The sequence below is a fragment of the Scatophagus argus genome, chromosome 5, assembly GCF_020382885.2.
Source record: "Scatophagus argus isolate fScaArg1 chromosome 5, fScaArg1.pri, whole genome shotgun sequence".
Classification (NCBI taxonomy): Eukaryota; Metazoa; Chordata; class Actinopteri; family Scatophagidae; genus Scatophagus; species Scatophagus argus.
Genome location: NC_058497.1, coordinates 6,988,885 through 7,007,933, shown reverse-complemented (window position 1 = coordinate 7,007,933; position 19,049 = coordinate 6,988,885). Strand labels below are relative to the sequence as shown.

Genomic DNA, 19,049 nt, shown 5'->3' with positions numbered 1-19,049 from the left:
TCTCAGTCAGGTTTGTGATTGTCACCCACTCCAACATACGTTTGTTTACTGTCATGGAATCTCATGTCATCATATCTGATGTTGGGAATTTTCCTCTTTCTGTTGAAATGTTTTGTTCCCATACATTAAAGCTGCCATCAACAGATTTACTCTTTGCTAACAGTTTGTCTGCATGCTGATGCACTTTGCTGCATGGAGTCATGATTTAAAACAGACTTTAGGAGCTTTCTGTGTGCTGCTCCATCTGCATATGAATACATGAGGTGTGTTGACGCTGTGAATTGTATTCACACGTGGTGTGTGATGGTGTTACACTGCATGACATTTACTCACATACTGTGCATAATGTCTCAGAGAACACAATTCACTTTGTAGAAAATTTCTTTATTGTCACATGCAATCACACTCAGTACAATGTAATGAAATTAATTCTATTCCTTTAACTCATACCCTGACAAGCAGTGGGCCGTTACTTATGTTACATATGTTTTGTCTTAGTGATGAACTTCCAGTTTCCTGTTTTCTACTGACAAGTAAACACACACTCTGCCGGGGCAAACACACACTGCACTGGTGTCTTCTCACATGAACAGCTTCTCTGCTAATGAGCTGCTACTCCAGCTGGCAGCCAAACTGGAGGAGAGTTTAGTTAGAGCTGAGCTAAAGGCGAGAGCTCAGTGTCAAGTCGAGTGTCGCTAAAATGAGGATGTTGTTTGTAGCTGGTGACACTGAGGAAATTATACAAATAATATATTTTTCTTGTTTTTTTTTTTTTTGTTCCTGGAATGAAACTAAGCAGAAAATATCATGTTCATGTTTGTTTCTCAGAGTGGAAACCTTGAGTTTGTTCACACAACCCAACAGAAAAGTCTGTTAAATGACTTGCGTTCAGTGATTTCACGTCCAGATTCACTTCGTCCATATAATCAGCTTTTTGACCAGAATCTCAGCAATATACAAGCAAATAATAAAAGATCTTCTTAATGATTATGATCATGTTTACATTTTTATGCAGAGAAATGTCATTTCAGGGAAACCCAGCTCGTCTTGAGCAGTGATTGCCTCCACAGTTAAACAGACACAGCAAGCAGAGCCACCTAAACAAAGACAGGTGGTAACACTGTTCAGTGATACAAGACAACTTCCAGAAATGAAAAACAGAACATTTAACCCACTGTCTCCCTGAAATGACTTCTGTCTATTTGAGTTTACAGAACTCAGCAATGTCTCCATAATTGTAATACAGCCGAAGTCCAGCATAGAGAGGCTGAGTGAATGTGGTCTGGACTCTGTGGAGGAGAGTCATGTTAGATGTGTGAGAGACGCTGTAGAAGGACAGAATACCTGCTGTGTGGTCCAGGTACACTCCGACTCTGGGGGATGAAGGACCTGACACTGGAGTTACGATTTTGTTAAAATAAAACTCATAAATGCCATCTTTTTTACAATTTAATGCCCAAGATTTGTGGTTGAGTCCAAGTCCACATTCAGTGGCGCACACTGCTCTGCTGATACTCTTGTATGCGACGCCTACATAAACCCTCCCTTTCCTGATCACCTCCCAGTAACAACGTCCAGTCAAACTCTCCATACTCAGGGCCTGACAACAGTAAACGAATCTGTCTGGGTGACTGGAATGAAACTGTTGTTGCCTCTTTAATGTTGCTTTTCTGTTCCCCTCAGATAAAATCATCTCTGTGTGGGCTGTGTTTGGATCCAGTGTGATTTCACATGAATATTTCAGAAATTCTGCTCTGGTCTTGGGCTCTGGCTGTGGCAATAATACATCCACTTCAGCTACTTTCGATGAGATGTTTGTCGACTTTTCACTCAGAATATTCTGCAGTTTATCTCTGACCTCTAACACAGCAGATATCACATCCTCAAAGTACCTCAGAGGACGGATATTGATGCTGTTTGAGTCTTTAGACTCACCAAGTTGCAACAGTGTCGGGTAATTATGTAAAAACTGGATGTGATCCTCTGTGTGTGAGAGCTGCTTCAGCTCAGCCTCTTTCCTCTTCAGGTCGGTGATCTCCTGCTCCAGCTTCTCCTGACGCTCTTTGACTTGCCTCATTTCAGTTTCTTCCAGGGACCTGACCTGCTGCTTCACATCAGAACTTCTTTTCTCCATGAGACGGATCATCTCAGTGAAGATCTTCTCAGTGTTCTCCACTGCTTTATCAGCAGAGCGCTGGATGGCCTCCACCTCCCGCTGAAGCTCCTTCACATCTTTCTCTCTGTCTTGGATTCTCTGCTGGACGCTTTGCCGACTCACCTCGAGCTCTCTCTGCCTCTCGGCCCTTTCTGCTGCAGCTGACACCGTGTGGTGGCCTTTATGCTTATCCACAGGGCAGAGATAACAGATACACTGCTGATCAGTACGGCAGAACATCTTCATCACCTCATTATGATGAGAACAGATGCTGTCCTGAAGCTTCTTGGAGGGCTCCACCAGCTTGTGTTTTTTAAATGTGGGTGATTCATAATGAGGCTGGAGGTGTTTCTCACAGTAAGAGGCCAGACACACCAGACAGGACTTGAGGGCTTTCAGTTTTCTCCCAGTGCAGAAATCACAGGCCACATCTTCAGGTCCAGCATAGCAGTGATCAGCAGGTTCGGCTTGGAGTTCAGTCTTCTTCAGTTCCTCCACTAAAACTGCTAACATGGTGTTTTTCAGCAGGAGAGGCCTCGGTGTGAAGGTCTGCCTGCACTGAGGGCAGCTGTGGACTTGCTTCTCATCCTCTTCATCCCAGAAGCCTTTAATACAGTTCATGCAGTAACTGTGTCCACAGGGAGTAGTCACCGGATCCCTCAGTAAATCCAGACAGATCGAACAAGAGAAGGTTTCCCGGTCGAGCTGAAGTCCTTTCTGCGCCATTTCAGTTGCAACAGGTTTCTGAGTTTCACTTCCTCGGAACTGAAACCAGTTTTAGCTCTGATCTAAACAACATGTGTTTGTGCAGTGAACGGGGCCTGTCAGCTCTTGTACTTCACTGCATGTTGGTTCCACCCATCCTCAAACTGTAGATCTGATGGGGAGGGAACAAAGAAATAAATGGACAGGGTGGAGCTTGCTGTGTTTGAGAGCAGGAAGAAGAGGGAGGGGTCATCAACATGTGGTTCGGCCCAGGAGGAGGAGCAGCAATGTGAATCTGAGCTTTGTTCCCTCATTTCCAATGCAGTCTCAGTTGAAACCTGCTCCACATCTGAAAACATTTAGCTTTTAGTTGTAAATGCTTCAAATTGCATATTAATCCAAAAGCATCACATATAATAGTGAAACACTGACAGAGACAATTTTTTCACAGAGAGATATGAAAATGTTTGATGTGTTCACTGACTGTGCCAAGACTCTGGTCCTCTCAGTCACTCCTCCACTGGTAACACTGCTTTGCCTGGTGGAGAACACGTTTATCCTGTCTGTCCCTTCAACAACAACAAAAATGTTTCCAAACTTTGGTTTGATCACATGTGAAAGTAGTTACAGCTACAGTTGGTAAATATAACTGGGGCAGGCAAACACAGCTTTACATTTTTTTGTCTGTGTTTTCCCATAACCTCCTCAGTTTGCATTGATGCTGTGGTCAGTTTTGATGTTTATGTCCCTGCTTTCTGCCTGAGTGCTGCTGGACTGTTGACTCCAGCTGTTTTTTTCAGAGGTCCAAGCAGTGAAGGACAGTTTGTAGCTGTTAGAGACTGAAAATGTCACCCACTTCTCAGAGGAAAGTCATTAAATATATTATCCAGATGCTGACACTGTAACAGCAACGGTTAAATCTGGCCGACACCATTTGAACTGGAGGTCTCAGAAACTTTCTGTGGGTCCAGATGAACCTGTCTTGATGAGTCCCACCCATTTGCACCTTGATAGAATTTTATCAGAATCTGTTTATTCGCTATTTGTCGTACATATTATGAGAAATTGTGCAAATGTGCTTCATGCATCCTGTCATGCATTCCCTCTTCACCACCTGTTGTTTGTTGATGTCTTTTCTATATTGATGTTTCACAAGAGGCAGCACTGCAGTATTTTGCCATCATCACTTGTGTATGTTTTAGGGAAGACACAGCAGAGTCTCATCATCAACGAGATGGTAAATATTAAAATATGTGCAGAAGTTATTCAGTGTACATTGAACCAGCAGGTGAAAACATGTAAACACCCCCCCCACACCCACACACACACACACACACACACACACACACACACACACACACACACACACATGCCTGTCTGTGTCTCTGCTGAATCCCTGATAGATTTTTGTTCTCTGCCTCAAAGATGTTTCATCATTCTGTCTGAGACAGACTGGATCCTCCGTTTGACACTTTCTGCTGTAACATTGACAGCTTTGGTACAAACAGCTCATCCTCACACTCCCCATGTCTAAAACCTGTACTTACCTTCTCTTACACATGGATAATAGATCACCTGTCAGCTGTCTTGTCTTACATTTCAGCACCCCAGATGATCTCTTGTGTCCTCCAGTCTCCTGCTGCAAAATGATAGTTTCTATTGAGACGTACAGTTGGATAATCTGTAAATGATATTTCTTTTTCAGTATCAGTCAGGATTGTTCATTCTGGGATTTCTGTCTCCACTCAGCTGCATTTACAGCCTGAGAACTGAGAAGTGAACCAGAATTGGTTTGATGCCACATCACCAGCAGTTTTGTGCACTCGATTGTTTAACAAATTATGTCACAAGGTTGTACCAAGGTTGTACTACAATATGTCACCTGAAACCGACTCACTGTATGGTCCTGTAGCTTTATATGCCTTTTGTGTGGTTACATGTGTATCAGTGGCTAACAGAGGAGGGCAGATGAGCCTTAACTAAATAGCTGTGCTCTAAAATCTGCTTGTCTCATCTGTAGCACAAAGTTATTTTACACAGTTTCTTCTGCCGTGTGTCATATGTAATATCAGTGTGTTTGATCAAATGTGCTTATCAGAATTGTTTTTGTTAAGTCATATTGGGTGTTAATTCAGGCTTTATTCGCCTCTTTTTTTTTACTATTTTGAGAACGAAAATAGTTGTACTGGTCCTTTAGAAATACTGACCCTTTCAGACAGACTGCAGGACTGAGTTGTTGTCTTGCCTGGCTGTAAGATGTGCCACAAAGTGAGAAACGAAGTTGAACGTTTGCTTCAGCAGTCGTGAGGCTCTCCAGACTGGAAGAACATCAGCTCTTAAAGGAACTGTGAGCGTGTGGTGATGAAGTGGTGACAGAAGCCACTCAGCTGGACTCACTGATAAAATCAGTTGGAGTGAGAAAACACCTTCAGGTGTTCAGAGTCGACGCTGCAATTAGAAGCTTCCAGTTCATATCACTTCTCATCCTGTGTGTTTCCTCGATGACTTATTCAAATGTTTTCACTTCCTGTTCACTTCACACTCATTAGTTCACAGTCTGCTCCCTCTCTCATCTCTCTCTGCTCTCTTGTATTTCCACTCTGTTTTATTTTTCATTTCAAATCTCACTTTGTAAACTTTATGTCTGCTGGCTCCTGTAAATTTTAAGCTTTGTCTGCTTTTTTAACATGTGCTTACCTTGGAGTGATTTCTCTGAGACAGCAACATAATAAATGCTGAGCGGTGACTTCATGAGGAACCGTGAGGTCAGCTCAGATCAGCTGAGAACAGCCGAGAGGCAAACTAGTAAAATTAATTTGGATAGTAATGATTGCTGAGTTGGAGGTGAGGGTATGTTCAGGCATATAAAAAAAGATGCATTTAAAAAGACAGCAGATTTGATAAAACACAGAGCTCAGTGTAATTGTTCACACTCTTTATGTCTCCCCGCTGCTCCTCAAACTGACTGAAACTCGTCGTCTGGTATTTCACTGTTCGTCATAGTAACATGATGCTCTTTTCTGCGGGATCCATCTAATTAATTAGGACAAATTAAACTTTGTAATTTTAATGAGTGATTTGTTTGCTTCTTGAGTTAACAGTGAGAGACGCAGAGACAGAGAGACAGCAGGGGGAAGACGGAGTGTCACTGAGCTCTGTTTAATCCCGTCACGTCTCCATTAATGAATCTCACAGTCCCAAAGCACTAATGAGATGTTTTGACTGCTGTGTTGGACTCAAACAGGACAAACATTGCAGCCTTCAGTCGCTCAGAAAGAATGAGACCCTCACCCACACTTCCACTTTAATGGATATGATTATGTTTGTGCTCCACATGCATCCAAATGTGTCTCAGCTAATAATATGCAGCACGGTTATTTGCAGTATGTGTCCTGTCGGCTATTTTAAACACTGCGCTTCATTTGTAGTGATGGCTGGAGGACGATGGACCAATCCACCATTTAACACAATAAAACTTCCTTCAGCTGAGTGCTGTGTTTGTTTCCATCCTTCAAAGTGGTGAACGTTTGAGCAGAGATGTGAAACCACAATCAGATGCTTTTTGTTCTTTTGATTGCTTCGTTGCAGATATGCTGATATTCCTTCCTGTCCAACTGGAACAAGACTGGACTTTACTGAACATCAAGGTCTCTTTCGGCTCTGTATTGTTTCTTGTGGGCTTCGATGGGCTGTTGACAGGGTGTGACTCTGTTACAGCGCACTTTATGAGAGGACATGTAACCTCTGAAATCAGCTGCAAGGACTCTGCTTGGAAACTCACAGTCCAGTTCTTGATGTCCCGTGAGCCTGCAGTTTAACAGCTGAAGTCAGTGGAAATAACCAGCGTAGCTCTTCTGGAGCTCTTGGGATTTGAGACCTTCTTATCAATCATTTCATGTATCTAACAGATGCTCATTCTGCTGCGTACAGACTTCAAAGGCTCCATTATGCCACAATGTGACGTATGTGTCTGAAGGTCTTCCAGCGGCTGACAGTCTTTCACTTCCTTTTCTCCTTTTGGCACTGAAAGATACAAAAGGCTGATGTGTGATTTCTCTCCACACAAACAAAAGGCACAATAAAAGCCATTTCTGTCCTGCTTTTCTTTGCAACAAGCACCATCTTTCAGAAGCTTAAAATAATCCGTTTTTCTTGTGACTGTGGTGTGAAGCTGCAGTTTGTGGTGGTGTTTTACTGCAATGTAGAGAACAGTTGTTGTGCAGTACTCACGTTGGACATTTCAGCCTCATTGTCATGTAAATACCCTTCATGTTGAGCTGATGCTGATCAGCGTCACATCATGAAACAAACATCACACTGAGAGAGTCGCCATCATGATGTGTCACCACACACACACTCAGCTGTTTCATCACAGAGGTTATCAGTTGTGTTTGGTGACAGCAGGAGGTTTGAGGTAATCAGTCAATAATCAGTCATCTCATCAACAGACTTAAAATGCCTGTCATCCAATTACCTGCTGTGGTGTGACTTTATCGTCCCAAATTAACTTATAGGATGTGTATTGAATAATAAATGGCTGTTGCACAGAGCACAGAGGGATCCAGCTGAGAGAACAGAGGAATTAGTTTCAATCCTGCACCATGAATGCATGAGTGGAAGAGCTCATAACAACTCACATACTGAACTCCACCTCCTGTGTTCCTTTGATGTATTCAGTGCACGACTGACTGCCAGGAGACACTGAGGAAGACACAAGAGACTTCATCTCCCAGCTTACCTGAGAGAACTGAAGGATTCCCCAGGAGGAGCTGGGAGAAGTCCAGGATTCAGATCAGTGCTTGGAAAATGATTGGACGGATTGTTGAACCAATCAATACTTGGCACTGATTTTCAGAGGTGATCTTAAACCCTGTCAGCCAGTGGAGGCAACAGAAGACGAGTGAATTACCACAAGCTGATCCTCACTGATCATTTATCTTCCCAGTGCAGTAAACACAAACAGCTCATTATTCAGCACTGTGCTCAAAGGAATCCTTCAGCATTTTGGGAAATCCACGTATTTGTTTTCTTTGCTGAGAGTCGGATGAGAAGAAGTTTGTTCTTGACAAAAGACAAATCATGAGCAGGAGTGAAGCTCCAGCCAATGTGCTCTGCTGCTGAATACCAGCTCTGTGGAATTATTCATATCAAAGCAGGTTTAGGTTTGCATAATTTGATCGAGTTCACTGAGAAAGTGAATGAATATTTTGTTACCCAGATTGTAAAGTTTAAAATGCAGTTTAAATGTTCATGTTCCTCAACATAACTTTTGATGAACTCTCTTTCTTTTTGTGTGTGTGAGTCAAAACATCCTGAAAAAAGCCAAGAACACATTAAATAATCTGCAGCAGCACCACCACCTAATTTAAAGTTATCCAGTTAAGTTAATCATTATTTACGACAAGCTTATTTCACAGATGAGCTTTTACTGATGTCAGAATTTCATTTGAACTGACTCCAAACCTGTCACTTCCATCACTTTTCTGTTCAAAACATCTCATTTTTTACTTTTACTGTGAAATAAACTGAAACTTTTTTCATTGGAAACTTTTCACCTAAACCATGTTGTGTTTAAATCACTTTGAGGTGATTCAGTCCAGTGTAAGTGCTCTGATGCCTGCCAAGTGTCACCAGGCAGAAACTGTTCACAAGAGCTCTCAGTGTGTTTGAGCTTCACTGTTCTTTAACTGCTGATCAGATTCAATGAGAATCAACGTTTGTCACAGCAGGCTCGTCGGTCCTTATGACTCTGACACTGAGCCTCATCGGGCTCGTCTCTCCCAGTGACGGCACCCCAACCAACCAGCAGTAAACTTTCCCCTCACACCATCTGCCCACTGTGGTGTGGAGTTACTCTCTAACAGAAATCATTTTATACTTTAGAGTTTATCTCAACTGTCTGATTAATTTCAGTTTTTTCTGCACCCACAGTAAATCATCCCTGCCTTAATGACTGTGAAGCAGTTTTAATTTATTTAACCAGCACTTTTAATAAGATCAGTGAAAAGCCACACTTTAATGTGACGTTAATTAGCGATAAACTGGCCGGCTGACGGATCGTTTGAAAACACAAAGCTGGGGCTCCAGTGGCATCGAGTATCTCAGACGGTCAGCACACACAGACAGAAGAGCAGAGAGGCCGTATGTGGTGTTTGAGGCTTCAGTTCAACTTTAAAACCATCATCATGAGCATGTTGACGGGTCAGGAAACAGCAGCTGAGAAATACTTGGTGGTGTCAGCTGACTGCTCATCTGCATCCATTAGGCTGATGATGTCACGGTGTGAACAAGTTGTTTACATGATGCTGGGAGCTTTGTTGATATGTTTCATCCTCAGGAGGATATCTGTCAGTGATGATGGTCACTGGGCACAACGAGACTTTAACACAAGTTACAAAATGTGAAAGGAGAGAGCTGAGCAGGAGACGAGACACAGTGCACATAATGAAAGCAGGAGAGGCTGGTGTGGAGGGGAGAAGCCAGCAGAGAACAGAGAAAAGAGGACATGGAAAATGCAGTATGAACGATGAGGGCGGAGAGAGAGCAGCTCCTCTGGTCTGTGCTGCAGCAGGAAACGAGTACTGATTTCCATCAGAAAAGACTTCCTGCATTCTCTGCTACTGACCGCCGTTCTGTTTTTGATCAGCTGAATAATATGTGAGTCAGGCCTTATTAGAAATTTGCAGAAGGTAAATAACTTTGTGCATGTATTCGCATTGTTTCGGTAAGACACAGTGTGAAATCATGCCGAACGTGTTGTTACAATGTTAGTATGTGTTGGGGTGAATGTAGTTGAACGTGCTACTGGCTGCTGTTCACGTGTGTCAATGTTGTAAGCTACTGTAAGTTTAAAGTGAACTCAAAAAGACTTTTGACAAGACAGTTGGCCAAGAGGCGTCTGTGTGCAATTGCTGACAGAGAGGAAGAGGAGACGTTCCTGGGACTTTTTTGTCTGGAGCATTTGAGGAGCTCGTCTGGTCGTCCTCACAACTGGTTGGCCACCTGCCTGGTCGCTGCCTGCCTGATGTTTTGCCCGTCTTCATATCATCATCATTCCCAGCATTATTGCACCATCCAGACTGACCACCTGAAGGTTGTGAGCACTAAGTTCATGCATGTGCTTATTATTTGTCTTTGTTTGCTTTGGAAGTGAAAGGGTCACGGAGTTTTAGACCTCAACGCACACAAGCATCGATTGAGACCTGCAACGGGTTTATTTACTTTAATGGACGTATACTTTGTTTACTGCACAGTCAATTTTCTTTAAATTATCTTTTGCATTTAAAGTACTGTGTGTGTGTCATATTTCAGTTTCGTTAAGATGACCTTTGGGGTAAAAAGGGATGACCACAGTGAAACGCAATGTGGAGGCACCGTCAAATCAGCCATAAATAAAATACCCAGGGCCCCGCCCATAGTATTACGACATCCTGTCAACCATGAATAGCCTCATAGCCACACGGGTCGGGTGCTACGCGTACCTAATAAACTGCCAACTCGGGTTGGATGTTGGTCTTATGTGCTAAATTTAATGGTACATTTTGACAGTCGACATCATTTGACTTTAGCTTTCAGGTTTGACTGACAAACGGCCAGAAATGACCATGATATCAGGTTGCATTAAGGTTGTACGAGGACAGAAGGTCAGCTTTGTATTCTGAATCGAAGCCCCTACAAGTTACAGAACGATCATTAAACTTATAACATTTATTCTAAAATCAGAGCCAGTGAAGTGATTTCAAAGCCAGTGAGATGTGGTCTCTCCTGTTGGAGTCTGGCTGCAGCATTCTGAATCCAGTGAAGCCTGTTGAGGTTTTATTAAGTGAGGCAAAAGAGTGTCATGCAGTAAACTAAATGAGATAAAATGTTGCATGATTTCCTGTTCAGATAAGATCTGTAACAGATAAAAGGGACCTACATTTTTCAAATTTGTTCTTGGAGCTTTGTGCTGTGGAGGCTGGTACCTTCATGAAGAGCAGCTGTTCACCACATGTTTAACAGCAGAGGAGACACGCTGCGCTCTAATCTGAGGTCTGAAGTTTATCTGTGAGGTTTACGTTTGTGACGATGCCCCAAAGACTGTGTGAGCGTTCAATTCAAACTGTGATCAAACAACACAGCACTGCCTGTTCAAGTCTCTTATGCTGATGATTCACTCTGCTACTTCTTTCACTCAGCGAGGGTTCATCATGTGCTGAGAATCAGTGTAATCACACAGGTACAGGAGCTCACCGTTCCACCTACTGTCACCCCCCAACAAGGCCAGAGAGGCTTTATGAAGGCCACCTCAGCAGAGGAAATCAAAAGAAAGAAAGAAAGAAGTCTTTCTCTGGATGAACACTTCAAAAGCTTCAGTATCTCCATATTTCCTCTGTGCCCTGCACACTGGATTACTTAGTTTCTTCTTTCAAAGCCGAGTTTGTCTGCAGGTGTTTTAATGGAGCTGCAGTGAGGTCTGAGAAAAGGACTCACCATCCATCAGTCAGTTGTATCAACTTGTATAAAATGGAAACACTCAATTAAATTACAAGTACCTTAAATTTTCACTCAAGTACTGTATAATACAGCAGAGTGTAGTAGTTACTGAATATGTTCATATTCAGAGCCATTTAAGGTAAGCTCTGGGACAACAAATGTACCTCACACACACACACACACACACACACAGCTCCTCGTACCTCCACCCTTCTGCTCCTTGTGAGTCCCAAACTTAATCGCATGCTTTCCGTGTAGCTTTTTTGTTTTTCTTCTTTCTCTTAATGAGGTGAAGATCAAACATGAGATGCAGATTTCACTGACGAACCCAAACTAGGACAATTACAATTCTCACACAAAGAAATATCAAAGGGAAAAAATTAAGCATCCAGCACCTGACCTGGAGCTTGTAGGCTGAGTTCATGTGGTCTCTCAGGTCTCTGATGAAGCTTTGAATCCAGTGAGGTCTCCTGTCAGACTCAGTGGACCCACTTATTTATGTTTGTTTGTCTGTTTGTTGTTTGTGTGTCAGGTTTAGGCTCAAGGTTGTAGTAAATAGTGTTAGTTGTAATGTGTTATTCAAACATCATTTGGTATTTTAGCCTGATGATGTGAAGTGGATCTCCAGCTGATCCTGCTGCCTCTGTGTTGTTGTAGAAACAAAGTCCATATGAGAGCCACAAGTCCCACAGAGTCTCCTGGTTTCAAGGCTCTTTATTGCTAAAGTACAGGAAAGAAAGAAACTGTCAGGGCACAATGATCAGAAATAATCTACAGTTAGTATGCAGTTGCTGGCGTTTTGCATTTGAAGATAAAACGGATGTTATTTCCTGGATCGCATGCTGACTGAAGCACAGTGTTTCAAATCTTTCTACAACTATTTCACAATTTCCTGCTGTGCAGTTACACAGAAAAGTTTCCAAATATGCCACTGGCTCTATTTGTGTGACTTTTATTAATTCCCTAAACAACAGAGAAAATGTTATCTGTCTCTCACAAATCTACACCCCCTCAGTGGAGATGAACTAATCTCCACATGACACAAGCTGACATTTTGCTCAGTGCTTTAGTTGTGCTGCGTTTGTGCCTCCCACTGTGAGTTCAGCTGGATGTGAGAACACAGGAGAGTGGGACTTTGATTGTTCTCTGTAGACATCGATACTCAGGACTGAAACAGGTCCTGGTAGCAATAAGCATCTGTGTGTGTCCTCTTCCTGCTAATGGAAAGCTGTCAGCTCACAGTAGGCAGCAAACACACGAGTGTTTTAGGAGAAGAACGGTTGTGTGTTCACTCATCAGTCTGTTTCCAGGTGGATCTCTGTCAGCTCTCACTGAAGCCAGTGGGTTAAGAGCTTTGTTTTGTGTCACACTCTGAATGTGTGACAGTGTGTGTGTGTGTGTGTGTGTGTGTGTGTGAGTGTTCATGAAACAGACCAGATTCAAGCATCAGTATTCTGGTGCTCTGATTACACAGTCCTGACAGAGTCACAAACTGTTTCTGTCTTGATGGCTCCATGACTTTTGTTCAAAGGTGAAGATTAATGCAACATGAAAAGGATTCAAAGAGCAGGTTTCAGTGCAGAACCACAGCTCAGCTCGTGTTTTTCTCTCCTTCACAGTCTGCAGAGTTCACCGTCCATCCTGCACACGTCTTTTCATTCTTCATTAGACTTTCCCCAAAGCATCACAAGAGAAAAGTCAGTTCAGTTTGATCATGTCAGAGTTCGACGTGTTGCTTTGTCTGCCACAGTGATTCCTTAGAGGAGGAAAACCCCATGGAAGCAATACGACAGCTCTCCACATCTGTGGCTGAGCAGGAACACCCTGCATCTCGTCTCATTTAGCTTAGTGTGTGACACAATAAATTCAGCACAGCTGGTTTCTGTGTTTTAGGTCAGCTTTTTCAAACAGATGAGGAAGTGCCAGGACTGTGAAGCTTCCTGTGCTCTTTATTAAAGCACATGTGAGCTGAGGAAAATACAGGATGATACTGAAAAATCTGTGACACAGTTTATAAAATATCCTCAAATATCCATGCAGTTATAATATATTTGCAAAGAGGTGGAATTCGAACCAGCTGATTTTCTGTGTTCCTCCACACGTCTGTTTTCACGTCACACTGATTAGACCTCTGCTCAGGTTAACAGTGTGACTGTGGGTCTTTTCACACTTACTTTGACTTGTCCAAACTTTTGGACTCTTAAGTTTGGTCCAATAAATGGAGGTGATCTCAGTCCAGTAGAATTTATTATTTCATTATTCTTTCATATTTCATTTTAGAATTTGTAGCAGCAGCAGCAACATTCATATTTGAAAAACTGTAGTTCGGCTCACTGGTTTTCATGATGCTGAGTGTCAGGTGATTGTTGTTGCACCCTGTGATGAAGCTCTCTGTCAGTCATATACTGTATATGACAAACATATATTATATGAGTCTGGTGGAGGCATGCAACTATGAGGCGATAATTCTAATTGAGTTGATGATAATAATCTTAATTGTGAGGTTTTGTCGGTGGAAGTCACACTGTCTGATGCTGGAGTTTATGATGAACAGCTACTGGATCACAAGCCCTGGAGAGGCTGTCAATCAAACGAGCAGCAACTGTGACAGCCAATCATAACTGTCACTCAGTGTCTGTGAGCTGCACACACACTCACACACACACTTTTTGTCTGTGTGTGTTCTTTGTGCCTGCAGGATGCCCAAATAATAATTCATTATCCTGTGTGGAGGCTGTGTTAAAGAAGAGGAGGCAGTGATGTGAGCAGTGAGAAGGAGCTTAGAATTATCCAGTTACGGTCGTCACAGAGATCTCTCCTGGTGGTTTGAAGCTGGAGGACGAATAGATTTGAGACACAGCAAAGGAGATGTACAGGAAGTGAGATAAAGCCTTAAATCGTCCTATAGAAATAAGCAGAGACCAATTCAAAGATAAAACAGCCTCACATACTTGTTGCATACCGGAGGTTGGAGAAAATTGAAATGATGAGCTCTGAGCTGAAGCCCATGAATAACATGAACAGCCTGTTTAGTTAATCTGCTGCTTCCAGTCAGCCTCCATGTGAAAGCCTCCTCAGTCCATTCATTCAACACAGGCTGTGCTGAGCTCTCACCTCCAGCCTCACTGATATGGACCTGGTGTTTACAGAGAGAAAGGAAGTCCTGCCCATCGATTGTGCTGCTTTGTCACTGAGCCTCCTGCTGGAAAAAAACATATAAAAGCAACAGGGATCGACTGTTTTCCATGGATTATTTCTTTTACCTGATCTGGGACAGTCTGTGCATACATAATGCAGCTCTGCAGATCTCCCAGCATGCACAGCGTGTGGACACTGATGGTGCTGGGGAGGAGGAGGGTGCAACAGCAACACATTTCAGTGACAAGATGATGAGAGTAACGAGGGGAGTGTCTTCCTGTAAACCTGCACAGGGTTTTGTTTCTGAAGGCAGGGGATTGGATGCTATTAGCATCGACGTTATTGGTGAAAAGTGTGAGAAACAAGTTTGTGGAGCAGCACAAAGAGAATGTAACACTTCATGAGGCACATCAAGGCTTGTATTGTTCCATCTACAGTCCTGTAAACGACCTGTTAAACTGTGGCAGAATCTCTGCTCTGAAAACTGTCCCGTCCTGCTGAACACGAAATACTGTGAGAGGATCTGCTGTTTGTCTTCTGGGTGTTTAAAAACTCCACAGTGACAGCCGTGTTCACACACTTAGACCTGCAGAAGTGCACATTTTTTGAGCATATTTTCATTTTAACACAGATATTTGGAAGCTTTGCACAGTTTAGCTGAGGTCAGGTGTAGGAGAAAAATAATAAATGTTGTCCCCAGCTGTACAGAACGTGAAGATTTAAGAAATATTTATTTCTGCATTTCAGTCCCAAATAATTTGTCTGGGTACAACCAGGATGGATAAAATAAATGTATTCATGAAGCAAACTGTGAAATGGTCAGCTTAAAGCCCCTGTTTGGGTGCAGACCTGCAGCCTGTCAGCTCATGTCTGAAACACCTGCAACTGCACTGATGAGCAGACTTTAAAGATGAACATGGAGATTGTAGGTGTGATCATTAGGTTTGTGGAACAGCAAATATATTCATGTTGTACTGGTGAGGATCAAACAAGCATCTGTCAGCTCCTCAGCAACACATCTGTAGGCACATCTGGAGGAGAGTTTAGTTCTGGATCAGAGTCCTGGACTTGGGTTTCATGGAAAATATTACAACATCATCCATTTTGTTTGAAACTGGTTTCCTCCACCTGCAGGTGTTATGTGTCTTTGACGAGCAATAAGTTCTGTCCAGATCACCTCATTTACTTCCACATTTAACAAGAGATTTAGAAACAGTCGCTGACTGTGCATCAGGCAGTGGAGAGAAGTACAAAGAGAGATGCTGAGAAAGAGAAAAGAGTTAAAGAGTTAACCTTAACTTTCCATTTCTGTAACAAATCCTCCCTCAGCTTCAGAGAATTTCCATTTAAGCAGATAAACTGCGTTGTGAAGGTAAATTGTCTGAGGCTGGCGATCATGTGTCAGTGTGAGTCAGTATCTGCCCCACGTGTGAATCAATAACAAAACTTATTAAAGGAGCCCAACAAGGAAAGAGACGGAGAGTCAGTGAGTGAGCTGGTGTGTCAGTGAGTGAGTTGGTGTGTCAGTGAGTGAGTTGGTGTGTCAGTGAGTGAGTTGGTGTGTCAGTGAGTGAGCTGGTGTGTCAGTGAGTGAGTTGGTGTGTCAGTGAGTGAGTTGGTGAGTGAAAGGATACAAACATAGAAGTTATGAGGTGTTTGATGTCCCCTAACAAACAGCAGATATTTTCCATGTTTGCTTCAGTCAGCTGACAGTTTATCAGCCTCACGGTGGGTCTTTGTCATTGTTGTCATGAGCAGCACAGTGTCCACTGCTCTCCTCTGGTTTTATTCTGGATGCAGCTGGTAACTTTGCATAGAAAAGCTGCAGGAGTTTTCTGGGTGCAGATGGATGCAAATCCTGTCCCTGCAGCAAAGACTGAGGATTACTTCTGCACGTTATTATGTAGTCATCAGTGTATCGTTGTATGCTAATTCACTTTCCTCTCTCTCTCTCTCTCTCTCTCTCTCTCTCTCTCTCTCACACACACACACACACACACACACACACACACACACACACACACACACAGTCACAGTGTTAACACTTGTTATAGAGAATGACACAAAATTGTTGTGTTTTTATTACTCACCCAGTTTATAATTTGTACTGTTTACTTGCTTCCGCCAAAGTGAGGATTTTGATTAAATTTACACACAATTCTCACACTTTTTGACCCTCAGAAACCATACATGTAATATAAATGTGTTGGGAGGTGCACAGTGAAAACATGTTGTGTTGCATGTTCTTCACAAACAATGAGCCAAAGCCACAGAGTCTCAGGTTTCCAACTTTTTTCTTTCTTTTTTTTAATCATTTAAAACTTTGGAGTTATTGTTGAAATAACTTCTCTCAGTGCTAAGCAATAAATAATGTTGGCCAGACTGTGCAATGAAAACAACTGATCACATGACAAAGTAAAGTTCTGCTGTTGGTTTAGCACCAAATCACCAGGAGGAAATGTTGAAATGTTTGGGCAGTCAGATGAACTGGATGATTCATAGACTCATTGGTACTGACAGAGCAGCTTGTCCAATCAGAAGTCACCACATCAGCTCACAGCTGTTGTAACTGACATGTGAAGCTCTTCTACTTTTTCAGTCATTCTGTGTACTCAGGTGTGAACAGCTTTCACCTGTTTGAGATAAATGAATGAAAAAGCCAAACCTGCAGTGATGGTGTTTTTGAATAAAAAGAAATATTTCACCACAGACAACTTTTCTCTTTTCATTTGTTCTCTTTTTGCAGGTAAGATGGACATTTGAAGCGACTCCTTTTGTTATTTTTCACACACCTGACTGCTTGTGTGACTGAGGGCTGACAAAGGAAAGAAGCAGTAAGACTTTCCACACACAAACACATAAATCTTCACTCACTGATATACTTTAATGTGAGGCAGCATGAATTTAGCACTGAAAGAATAAATAAAACAGAAACCCTGAATCATTTCCCCCAGACTGTGAAGGCTTGTTAATAGTAACAGTTTGCTTTCCTGCCTGATGACTAATGAAGCTAAAACAAAGTGGAGGTTCTTGATGTTGCTGTTGTAGTTTGGAGGTGTAGCATCAGTGATACAAAGTTAACAGAGAAGCAGCACATGGACAACAACAAAGCACCTGCAAAGGCAGTGAAGAAGAAGACTGCTGGTCATCAAACACTGGTTGGATGAAGAGGTGCCTGTCAGAGGGTCATCTTTATGATGTGCACTTTGGTAAATGCTTCATCTTCCATCACATTATGAGCTTCTGTCAGTCTGATTTGTTGAATCATCAGTTCAAACACTGACTGATAATGTGATTGTTACTGAAAGCAGCTGAACTGATGATCTCATTGGACGACAGGATGATGAAGCTCTGTGTCCTCAGTGGGCTGTCAGCCCAGCTGGCTGCAGGGTTTTCTGCTGAGCTGCAGCTGGATGGAAAGCATCACTCTTTCCCATCATCCTCAAGGAGAAGGCTCTTTTTGTTGGATTGTTCAGTATGTATTGCAGACATTGTTGGCTCTGGTACTGCTGTTGTGGCCTTGACAGATTAGTTCAGTAAGGTTTGACGTGACGAGGAAACGCAGGGAGAATGAAGGCCAGTTTATCTGCTTCACCAGCAGCCCTGGTCTTAACTGCACAGATAACTTCTCGACCTCAGCCGGGCACACACACACACACACACACACAAATTCACAGCCATAATTTGAAAAGAATGCCTTCACCCTCACAGATAAAACTTCACTCGTGCTGCTGTTTGAGGAGCAAAGATGTTCAGTATGAACCCAGAGGGCGTCCTCCATTGCTGATGGTTGATTTTAAGAGCAACACACACACAGCTGAATGGTAAATGTGAAGGACAGAGGCGGAGGAAGGAAATACGGAGGAGCAAATGAGCAGCTCGTTCAGCATGATTTCCACCTCCTCAGATCATCAGTTAGTGTGATTTCTGTCATTATTTCTTGATATCTGAAGAAAGAAATTTTGGTAGCATCTCTGAGAGCAGCTCTCATAACTGCAGCTGAAACAATGGAAAGTATTGTTGAAAATCAGGTCAGCTGATTGTTGTATCACTGTATAAAATGCATCTGTGAATATCATAACCATCTGTGGATCATGAACTGAGAGCAGCTTGATAAATAAATAAATAAACTCCTGATTTGCATGTTGGTGGGAAACAAAGATTCAGTTGAGATTTGATCTTCAGTCTGTTTATTGAGAAACAATGAAGGAATAGACTGAATATGGAGGCATCTTTAGACATAATAGCTGTTTATGACAGGGCTGCTGCTGTCAGCATGATGTGTTGATTTTCCAGCGTGTTGGTTTAATAAGAATCCTGCTGCAAAATGTAAACATTTGTTGGAACCCTGAGTTAACTTGAAGCTTTGTAGCACTTGACAGCAGTAAAGCTGCAGCCTTTTCCAGCTTTTGTCTTCACAAACTGCACATCACAGTCTGAACATGCGATGTGATGCTTATATAATGTAAACTGCAGGTACTATGACGACCGTCACTACTGCACCACCACAACCACCACTACTACTACTCATAATAACAGCAACACTATTCTGTAATAATACTAACAATAGTATTAT

General features: G+C 42.5%; 1 protein-coding gene across 1 annotated transcript; it reads right to left on the bottom strand.

Annotated features, from left to right (window-relative positions):
- Window positions 1-368: 368 nt before the first annotated feature.
- On the bottom strand, window positions 369-3,010 carry LOC124059111 (tripartite motif-containing protein 16-like). The gene has a single exon (XM_046388885.1). The coding sequence runs from the start codon at window positions 2,879-2,881 to the stop codon at window positions 1,199-1,201; it is 1,683 nt and encodes a 560-aa protein (XP_046244841.1). The 5' UTR covers window positions 2,882-3,010; the 3' UTR covers window positions 369-1,198.
- Between the last annotated feature and the right edge of the window lie 16,039 nt (window positions 3,011-19,049).

What these genes read in the sequence shown, in the direction of transcription:
- LOC124059111 (XM_046388885.1), bottom strand. Translation starts at nt 2,881, where the DNA reads ATGGCGCAGAAAGGACTTCAGCTCGACCGGGAAACCTTCTCTTGTTCG.